The sequence below is a fragment of the Sus scrofa genome, chromosome 2 (genome assembly GCF_000003025.6).
Source record: "Sus scrofa isolate TJ Tabasco breed Duroc chromosome 2, Sscrofa11.1, whole genome shotgun sequence".
Taxonomy (NCBI): Eukaryota; Metazoa; Chordata; class Mammalia; order Artiodactyla; family Suidae; genus Sus; species Sus scrofa.
The window spans coordinates 80361421-80372066 of NC_010444.4; the positions used below are offsets into that span (position 1 = coordinate 80361421).

General features: G+C 46.8%; 1 protein-coding gene across 1 annotated transcript; it reads right to left on the reverse strand.

The window, feature by feature from the left end:
* On the reverse strand, positions 3112–7014 carry TMED9 (transmembrane p24 trafficking protein 9). The gene is made up of 5 exons (XM_003123674.4): positions 6796–7014; positions 6530–6630; positions 5684–5809; positions 5180–5326; positions 3112–3994 (listed from the first exon to the last, which is right to left on the reverse strand). Exons 1-5 carry the CDS (start codon positions 6977–6979, stop codon positions 3845–3847), a joined length of 708 nt encoding a protein of 235 aa, XP_003123722.1. The 5' UTR covers positions 6980–7014; the 3' UTR covers positions 3112–3844.

The window sequence follows — 10646 nt, forward strand, 5'->3', positions numbered from 1 at the left end:
CTAGGTGGCTCAGTGGGTTAAGTATCTGGTATTGTCACTGCTGTGGCTCGGGTCACTGCTGTGGCACAGATTCAATCCCTGTCCAGGGAACTTCCACATGCCCCAGGCAAAAAGAAAAAAAATAGATAAAAAAATAAAGATGTGAGGAGTTCTGGTTGTGGCGCAGCAGAAACGAATCTGACTAGGAAACATGAGGTTGCAGGTTCAATCCCTGGCCTTGCTCAGTGTGTTAAGGATCTAGGGTTGCCATGAGCTGTGGTATGGGTCGCAGATGTGGCTCAGATCTGGCGTGGCTGTAGCTCTGATTTGACCCCTAGCCTGGGAAACGCCATATGCCAAGGGTGTGGCCCTAAAAAGCAAAAAAATAAATTAAAAAATTAAAATTAAAAAAAAAGATGAGTTTCTGCTGTGGCACAGTGGGATTGGCAGCATCTCTGCAGCACCACGACACTAGTTAAAAAGATCCAGCGGAGTAGGTAACAACTAAGGCAGGAACGAAGGGAGGGAGGAAAAAAAAATGATGAGGGAACTGAGGTGGTTTGGTTGCACAAACTATGGTCTCAACTACTCTACTTCTGAGACAACTTTACTATATGGGTGGGAAATTATTTGTTCCCAGCAGTGCTCTTTCTTCTTTTAACCCCACATACAATCCACCCATCCCCTTCTTGCTGATCTCTCCTAGGGCACTGTACCTTATAGCAGATCCTTGACAAGTTCAGCCTCAATTTCACTGATGACAAAGGCGAGGCCAACCCCTGCAGAGACCAGTCAGGTAAGGCCAATGTTGGAAGCAGAGAGATGGGACTGACCTGGAAAGCACGAGCCCCTCTAAAGGGGACAGTTACCCTTCAGGCCAGCTAATTGTTGCTGCATCAGGACGAGGCCCCAGTAGTATCAGATCTCAAGAAATCAAGTTTCATGTTAAAAACCCAGTTAACTTTTTTTTTTGCTTTTTAGGGTGGCACCCAAGGCATATGGAGATTCCCAGGCTAGGGATCCAATTGGAGCTACAGCTGCTGGCCTATGCCACGGCCACAGCAATGCAGGATCCAAGCCGTGCTTGTGACCTACACCACAGCTCACGGTAATGCCAGATCCTTAACCCACTGAGAGATGCCAGGGGAGCAAACCCACAGCCTCATGGTTCCTAGTCAGATTCATTCCCACCGCGATGGGAACTCCCAATTAACTCACTTTTAACTGTGGCACCCACAGCCATGTTGGTAATTACTACCCTTACTATGATGGGGTGAGACTGGCACGTTCCTTCTGTGGTCTTTCTTTAAAAAAATCCACGACCCCAGTCTAATCCTGAGAAAAACAGCAGACAAGTTGCAATTGAGGGAAATTCTACAAAATATCTGACAGTATTCCTAAAAACTGTCAAGGTAATAAATGAGAAAAGTCTGAGGAAAGCTGTCACAGCCAAGAGGAACCCAAAGAGATAAAACAACTAAACTTGGTTTCTCCTAGATGGTATCCTGGAACAACAAAGACACTAGGTAACAACTAAGGAAATCTGCATCAAGTATGGACTACCTCTATTGGTTCATTAATTTTTACAAATGTACCATATATTACATGATGTTAGTAATAAGGTAAACTTCACAATTTTTCTATAATTCTTTTTTTTTTTTTTCTGTCTTTTGTCTTTTTTTGTTGTTGTTGTTGTTGTTGTTGCTATTTCTTGGGCCACTCCTGCGGCATATGGAGGTTCCCAGGCTAGGGGTTGAATCGAAACCGTAGCCACCGGCCTACGCCAGAGCCACAGCAACGCGGGATCCGAGCCGCGTCTGCAACCTACACCACAGCTCACAGCAACGCCGGATCGTTAACCCACTGAGCAAGGGCAGGGACCGAACCCGCAACCTCATGGTTCCTAGTCGGATTCGTTAACCACTGCGCCACGACGGGAACTCCATTTTTCTATAATTCTAAAGCTGTTCTTAAAAATTTTTTTTCTAAATGTGGATGGACATCTAGGTGGCAACATGAGCTCAGACTACATTCTACTGGCAGTTCAAGTAGTCCCCAAACTTGTCTCCCTACACTTTTTCTTATACAATGTTGGATTAACCGTCCTCAATTTTGTATTCAGGGGGTTCTAATACTCAGAACTTTGTTCTGGCCACGGTGTGCAGCAGCTTGATATGGGATCTCAGTTCCCAAACTGGGGAATGAACCCGAGCCACATTGGTAAAAGTGCCAAGTCCTAACCACAAGACCACCAGGGAACTCCCCAAAACTTTTTTCAATATGGGTAATGATGGAGTTTCCGTCCTGGCTCAGCAGAAACAAATCTGACTAGTATCCATGAGGACACAGGTTCCATCCCTGGCTTTGATCAGTGGTTCAAGGATCTGGTGTTGCTGTGAGCTGTGGAGTAGTTTGCAGACACAGCTCAGATCTCACGTTGCTGTGGCTGTGGTGTATAGGCCAGCAGCTATAGCTCTGATTCAACCTCTGGCCTGGGAACCTCCATATGCTTCAAGTGCAGCCCTGAAAAAAAAAAAAAAGACAGAAAAATGGTAATGTTTAAATCTCTTACCTGGGGTTCAGGCTCTTCTCTAACTCTAACCAATCTTTCCAGTTTTCTCAGTAGTCCTCTCCTACAACTCCAGCTGTTTGCTTCTATTAACCCCAACCACCACATCTTGCCTTTCATTAGAATCCTTCCTCTCCTTCAAGGGCCTTGCTGAGATCCCATGCTAATGATAAGCCCATCAATGTCCTTACCCACCTCAACTCAGGGCCTCCTGTCCTTCCCACACCTGCAGCATTCCTCTGTTCAGTGCACGCTACTCTCTAACTCCCTTGCAGCACCACAATTCTGTCCACCTACTCTGGAAACAGAGCAACTCACAGGGCAGTTGGCACATAGGAAATGGTGTAGATTTGAGCACCAACCCCACAATTTACTTGTTTGATCACCTTGGGCAAAACCTCTACCCAATGCCCCTGGAAAGTATGGAGAGGATGGCAAGAATGAAGTTCACAGGTAGGGATGCATCTTAGAATGTGAAGTATTTTGCCCAGTGGAAAAACGACATTCCCTCAAAGCACTTTGCCGTGTTATGGCCACGACAATACAGTAATTTTACAATGGACAAGAAGTCAAATTTTTTTTATTGGGAAACCAATGTAACAAACCTAGACTTGTTGAAAATGAAATCAGTAACTAAGACTCTGCAGGCCCCATCCCCAACCAGCACCAAGGCCTATGCTTGGCCTGACCCCAGTTTTTCTACCCTTCAAAAGAACAACCATGTGAAAAATCCGGGGTCAACCTCAGGGCTACTTTCCCACACTGCAACCCCCTCTACCCCACCCTCAATTGACACTCACCCCCCGGATCAGCAGGCTGAGTCTAGGCCCAAGGAGGGAATAGTGAGGTTTCCCCAGGGGGCAGGGAATCACAGCTACACCCCAACCTGGTCAAAAATCCAAGTTAGCAAAGGAAGACAGAAGGAAGACTGGCTCGCCCACCCCCTCCCCTCCCCCCAGCCACCCCAGACAACAGCCTCACATCCCTGATCAGTAAGTAACACTGTGATTCTGAGGTGTCAGCAGAGCTCCCAGGGGCTTTACCAGCCCCTGGGAGATTACTGCAAAGGGCCCAGGGCCCAGGGGAGGGGGCAAGCATTTGCCCCACCACCTGCTCAGTATTAGCCAGCCAAGCTGCTGCCTTCAGCTTGTGCTGTGGCCTCTCTTCCCTCCAGAACACTCATGGCTGGGAACCAGTCCTCCTGCCAGAGAGAAGTCAGTCCAGGAGGCCCTTTCTTCCCAGGGAGTCCAGGAGGCCCAGCCAGGGAGGAAGGATGGCCTGGGAGGCCTGGGATGGCTACACCAGCTTCTTGGCTTCAAAGAAGCTCTTGAGGTGTCGCATCTGCCAGACGCCGATGGCTACGAGGATGAGAGTCTGCAGAATAGACCACCACAGCACCCGCTGGTTGGTGCTCTCGCTGGTCTGCCGGAAGCGCTCCTCTCGCCACTGTGGGAGGGGAGAATGGAAGAGGAGCCTGAGTTGAATGCGCCCCACCCGGGGCCACTAGAACTGCTGGGTTCCCGCCCCAGGGCCAACCAACTGTCTACAGGTTAGAGTCAAGTGCCTGCAAAAAGCCATCCCACTGGGATCTGTCTTCACCCTCACCAGCCAGATGACCTCAGATAGCCCATTTATTTCTCCTAAGTCTCTGTGCTCATCTGCCAGGTACAGGCCTCACCTGGCCCTATCCTGGTACCTGGGGGAGCAGAAAAATGGTTGTGGTACCACCCTATCAGAGCTGTCCTGGAATGTTCAGAAGTGGACTTGCTCCAAGCCCTCGGCCCACGTCTTCCAAACTGCTTTTTTTTGCTTTTTAGGCCTGAACCTGAGGCATGTGGAGGTTCCCATGCTAGGGGTTGAATCAGAGCTATAGCTGCCAGCCTACACCACAGTTACGGCAACAGAGGATCCTAGCTATGTCTGCGACCTTCACCACAGCTCACGGCAATGCCGGATCCTTAACCCACTGAGTGAGGCCAGGGATTGAACCCGCAGCCTCATGCTTCCTAGTCGGGTTCATTAACCACTGAGCCACAAAGGGAACTCCCCAAACGGTTCCTTGAAGATTGTCGGCACACGTTGCAAACTGGTGGTCCAGGGGTTGGATCTAGCTCATACATGTGTTTTGTTTGGTTCGCAGTGTTTTAACAACATTTAAAACAAGAAAATTCCACAAAAAAGCTCTGGAGCTCTAGCTCCTCTTAAAACCCAAGCCTAGCATTTCTGCAAGCAGCCCTCAGCTGACAATATGAGCTCTTCCTACTTAGATAGGTCACTATTCTACCAGTCTTTATGGTCACACATCCATTCACAGTACCTGCCTGGCTCCTGGTGAGTCTGAAACCCCTGGTACTGGGAGCACTGAGAACCATGGAAATAGCACTCTAGGTGTTGGTATCAATTCCTGCTCTGTCACCTTGTGTGTCTCCTAATTAGACAACGACAGCCTCTTAAGAGACTTGTCTTCTCAATTACAAAGTAGATTTAGTAATATTCATCCCATATTTTGGACCTGCAATGGAGCAGACATATAAGTCCTTTGGGTTCATGATGATTTTGACATGCAACGCCAGGCTAGTCCAGTAGGCAGCTTCTGGGGAGAAGCCCACTGCTCCTGGGCTAACCACTCACCCGCTGGTAGTTCTGTTCTTTCTGGATCTGCTCCACTTGCTCCACTAGCTGTCGCACTCGCAGTTGCAACTCACTCAACTTGTCTTTGGCAGCAATTTCTGCATAGTCGTTGGCATGTTCACCCACCTGGATGTCCAGATGAACTCTCTAGAGACAGACAAGGAAGATAAGGAGTATCAGGTAGCCCTGCTCTGTCTTCCTGTCAGGGCCTAACAGCTGGTCCTCCCACTTTTCTTCATTTGTTCATTTATCCAACATTGACTGAGGCCTTGTCAGTGTCCAGCCCCATTTAAGCCCACAGGCAAAAATAAGCTTTGGCTGATGCTTTGACCAAAGTATATGTGAAAAGCTCTGTGACCATTCCCTGAATATTCACTGGAAACCCAGTCTTATTAGGAGACACAAAACCTGACACAGTCATCTCACACCCCCTGTACCACTGGTCCCTAGTTCCCACCAAGGGATAGAGGCTAAAAGCTATAAGTCCCACGTGGGTCCACTTACCAGCATGCCTCCAGCAAAAAGGGAGAACTTTGTGGAATTGGAGTGAAGACAGATCTGGTGCTCACCAGGCGTATGGGAGGTGAAGGTGAACCTGCCTTCAGAACCATACTGCCGGGCCAGAATGACCTGGAGAGAAGGGGCTTCAGTGAGTATTACGGTAAGGATGAGGCTGAACAGTGCTTAAGTGCCTCAAAAGTTGACAGCTAGAGCCTCAGGCATCCCACAATACTGAAAGGTCCAAAGCTGCTTAGCAGCAGTTGCCAAAAACTTGTCTTCAAACTATTTGGAGCAGGGGTGAGGAATCTGACATTAAGTTGGCATGTGATCACTCTTGGAAAGGGCTTTCCCTTATTCATAGCTCATACTCTTTCAACTCTTTTGGTGTGACTTTTTTAAGTGAAAAGTGACATCTGAACTTTTTTTTTTAATCCTTATTTGTCAAATTAATAGCTGCTCATTCTTTTTGGAACGCTGTGTGAAACTTTTTGGATTTCTGTGAAATCCAAAAGTTTATATGCCCTAGCTTTAGAGTTGACAAAACTCTTTCCAGAACCACAATTAATCCACCCAACACATCTATAAAGTACACGGATTTCCATTTCACAGACCAGAATGGCTCGGGGAAGATAACTAACTTGGCGGAGTCATACATGGGTCACTAAGTAGTTGAGAGAAGTAGCTAGCACTACAGCAGCCCAAGCTTGCTCTCAAGTGAAAACCCAGGATCTTCCCGCAACACCAACTGTTTTTACCAGTTTAGCAGATCCGGAAACCAAGAGAGGAAGTACCAGCGCCTGCGCTCAAGTGCAGGGTGGAGGGCTCGGCGGGGCTAAGGGGCCAGCTCACCTTGTCTTCTGGGTCCTTCACCTCCACGAACATGCCAAGCCCGGGGGTGGCCGGCTGGTACTCCTCCCGCTGCTTGTCATACAGCTGAGTCCGGTAGTTTCCTGGAAGAAAGCAGGCCAAGACCAGTCAGAGGAGCGCTAGGTGCTGTCGGGACCGCTCCCACCAGGGCACGACGATGCCGGGAGCTCCCGGCACTGAGGTGACTTTCCCACACAACCCGCCCCAAGACCGCGGTCTTGTTGAAAACTCTCTCCCTTCCCCCGCACCTATAACCATGGTCTCGTCCGGAATCTCCTCAATAAAGCACTTCTTTTCCGTCTCCCCAATGTGGAAGTAGAGTGCACCTCCTCGGGCCGCAAAGCACAGCAGCAGCAGGAGGGCCCGGACGACCCTACCCAGCCGGGCTCCGGGACAGGGCCCGACAACCCACACGCACTGCTCCGCAGCCATCTTGCCCCACCTGCCCGCGCAGTCGCAGCGGGCCGCGCCACGTAGCCCTGCCGCCGCTGCCGCCGCGGGGCCTGCCGGAACAGCGAGTTCCGAAGGGTGGACTACAAGTCCCGAGATGCCCCGAGGCCACGGCGCGGCAGAGCATGATTGGGGCGCAGCTTTTACAAAGGAGTAAGCTGGGGCTGCAGAATTGAAATTTTTTTTCTGCTGACCCTTGTCGCAGCCCGGCTACTGGTGATGATGATTATTATTATTATTTTTTTAACCGATGATGAAACTAACGAAGTTTGAGTCAACGGAGCGAATTAGGAGCAGGGAGGAATATACACAAAAGGAAACAATACAAACATTTCCCTCCAGGAAGTAATGCAAAAGACAGTAAATTCAGGAAACGAGGGACAAAAAATTATAAGGGAAATAGAAAAAAAATAGCAAAATGACAGAAGTCCTTTTGTGTAAGTAATTATTTTAAATGTAATTTATTAAGTATAAATAGGAATTCCTGTTGTGGCTCAGTGGATCTCTGTGAGGATGTGGGTTCAATCCCTGGCCTCATCCAGTGGATTAAATATCCAGCGTTGCTGCAAGCTGCAGCATAGGTCATAGATGCGGCTCAGATCAGGTGCTGCTGACTGTGGTGTAGGCCTGGAGCTGCAGCCCGGATTTGACCTCTAACCCAGGAACTTCCATAAGCCACATATTAAACTGTTTAAAAAAAAAAAAAAAAAGGATTTCCTACTGTGGCTCATCAGTAACAAACCCGGCTAGTATCCGTGAGGATGATCCCTGGCCTTGCTCAGTGGGTTAAGTATCCTGCGTTGCCATGAGCCCCAGTGTAGGTCACAGACATGGCTCAGATCTGACATTTCTGTGGCTATGGAGTAGGCTGGCAACTGCAGCTCGGATTCAACTCTTAGCATGGGAACTTACATATGCTGCAGGTACGCCCCCACCCCCCTCAAAAAAAATTAAAGTAAAATAAAATTGACAGAATTGAAGAGAAAAATAAACTTCTACAACAAGGGATAAAAAAATAGACAAAAAAAAAAAGTAAGGAAAAAAAAGTAAGGAAACAGATGGCTTGAACAACCCAATAAGCCAACCAGATCTAACAGACATATTTAAAACATTCTAACAACAACAGAATACACATTCTTCCCAAGTGCAGAATGCCTTTAACCTTACTATATGCCTAATATTTTAGATTAAACCTTACTATAAAATAAAATATTAGGCATATAGTAAGATTAAAGCTACTAGATTTTAAAAGATAGCATACAAAATATCTCCTCTGATAACAACAGAATGAAGCTAAAAATCAATAGAAGGAAAACTGGAAAATTCACAAATTTGTGGGAATCAGCATTTTTTTGTGAGTGTTTAGAGCTACTACTTTTTTATTTAATCATTGTGACTTGTGCACATATTTTATGCCAAGTCCTATGCTTGGTGTTAGGTATATGTTGGTGAGTCAAAAGCAGACGCATTCTCTGGCCACATGGCACTTACAGTCTAGCAAAAGGGACTGCATGATTGTAATTACAAACTTTTTTTTCTTTTAAACAACATTCTCAAACAATCAATGGATCAAGGAGAAATCACAAGGTATTTCTAAGAATATACTCAGAGATGACTGATAACAAAACACAATGCACCCAGATTTATGGGACACAGAAAGCAGGGCTAAGGGGAAATTTTACAGCTATAAATGCTTATCGATAAATAAGAAAGATCTCAAATCAACAAGCTCATTTTACAGCTTAATTAGAAAAAGAAAAACAAACTAAACCCAAAGCTAGCAGAAGGAAAGAAATAATAAAGATTAGAGCAGAGGTATATAAGTTAAGGAATAGAAAAATAATAGAGAAAATCAATGAAACCAAAAGTTGGTTCTTTGAAAAGATCAACCAAATTAATGCATCTTTAGCTAAATGGATTAAGAAGAAAAGAGAAAAGACTCATTATTGGTGTTCACACTGTGGCTCAGCAGGTTAAGAATCTGGTGTAGTCTCCGTGAGGATGCAGGGTTTTTGGGTTTTTTGTTTTTTGGTTTTTTTTTTTTTTTTTTTGTCTTTTTTCTTTTTAGGGCCACACCAGCATCATATGTTGGTTCCCAAGGTAGGGATCCAATCAGAGCTGTAGCTGCTGGCCTATGCCTCAAGCCACAGCAACGCTGGATCCGAGTTTTGTCTGCAACTTACACTACAGCTCATGGCAACGCTGGATCCTTAACCCACTGAGCAAGGCCAGGGATCGAACCTACATCCTCGTGGATACTAGTTGGATTTGTTTCTGCTTGACCACAACAGGAACACCACCCCTGAGTTCTTTAAGTCAGGGTCTCTACATTGAGAGCTGGAGTGGCGAGATGTAGACAATTCTTGGTGCATTCTGTTTCTGTGGCTGTGGAGAGAAAGAGAACAGTTTCTCTCCAGACCCTTCCTTTCCCATCTTGTTGGAAAGCTCCCAAATGAGCATTGGACACAGTCAAAGCAGCAGATGGGCTCCCTATCCCAAATAGTTTTCCTAAATCCAGGGCCAAAGCTTAAAGGACACTCAGAGATGGCAGTCTGAACAGCAACAGGAAAAGAAAGTTCATGAGGGATTAAACAACATGAGGAAAATACAGAAGGCAGCAGAAGGAGAATATGAATGTGTAAGTATGAATATACAATGTATTTATTTGTATGTGTGTGCTATTTGGGGCACAGGAATTTATCCCTGATATATATATATTCAAGGGAACAGGGAGATTGGAAATCAAATAACATTAATCAGTGTTGATAGTTTTGAAGAACTTTTTGGTTTACTTTGATTCCATCCCCTTAAGGCAAAAGGTCCCTTAGGAGGAGATTCCCATCTCAGGAAGCAAACACTAGGACCACCTCTCCCACACACAGGGAGCAGTCCTGGGGTTCCCTTCCTCTTCTCCAGTGGTGGCAGTCCCCGTTCAACCAACAAATATTCACACAGTTGGGGCCTGTAAGCTGGATTGATTGACAGAGCCCTCTGAGAGGCAGGAAGCTCTGCCACATGGACTAGGAACAAGGGAGTTGAGCCCTTGTCTGAAGCATCCCTACGGGTGGGAAAACCTGAAGACAAGAGAAGGGAAGCAAGTCCATGGTCACACAATCAACTAATGATAGAGTCAGTCCAGAATTCTGAATTCTAGTTTGGGGCATGGGGAGGGATGGAGACCAGGACCCACCTTGAGTCATTTGAACCCATTCTTCGAAACCAGAAACCAGTCTGGGGCTTGCCAGACTGGGTTCAGCAGTATTCTGCCAGTGGCAGCAGTAGAAACCCAGTCATCTTAGTTTCTTCTTAACCTGGGCCACAACTTGTTATAGGCAACCTGTGACACACCTTGCTCCTCACCCTCCCTCCATCCTGATCCTCATTTCCTGGCTCATAGAGCCCTCAGAGTAGGCCAGATGAGAATGCTGCCTTGATCTTCTGGAGACTCAGTGGTGCAGACTCTGGTTGGAGGACAGTATTAACTATATTTTCCTTTTTTTTTTTTTTTTTTTTTTGGTCTTTTTGCCTTTTCTAGGGCTGCTCCCAGGGCATATGGAAGTTCCCAGGCTAGGGGTCGAATCGGAGCCATAGCCAGTGGCCTGCGCCAGAGCCACAGCAATCCAGGATCCAAGCCCCATCTGCAACCTAC

Excerpts from the sequence above, each read along its gene's own strand:
- TMED9 (XM_003123674.4), bottom strand. The coding sequence starts at position 6,979 with ATGGCTGCGGAGCAGTGCGTGTGGGTTGTCGGGCCCTGTCCCGGAGCC. Across the intron at positions 5,810-6,529 it reads TGAAGGACCCAGAAGACAAG|GTCATTCTGGCCCGGCAGTA; the intron begins GTGAGCTGGCCC and ends CCTTCTCTCCAG. Across the intron at positions 3,995-5,179 it reads AAGAACAGAACTACCAGCGG|TGGCGAGAGGAGCGCTTCCG; the intron begins GTGAGTGGTTAG and ends CCCCTCCCACAG.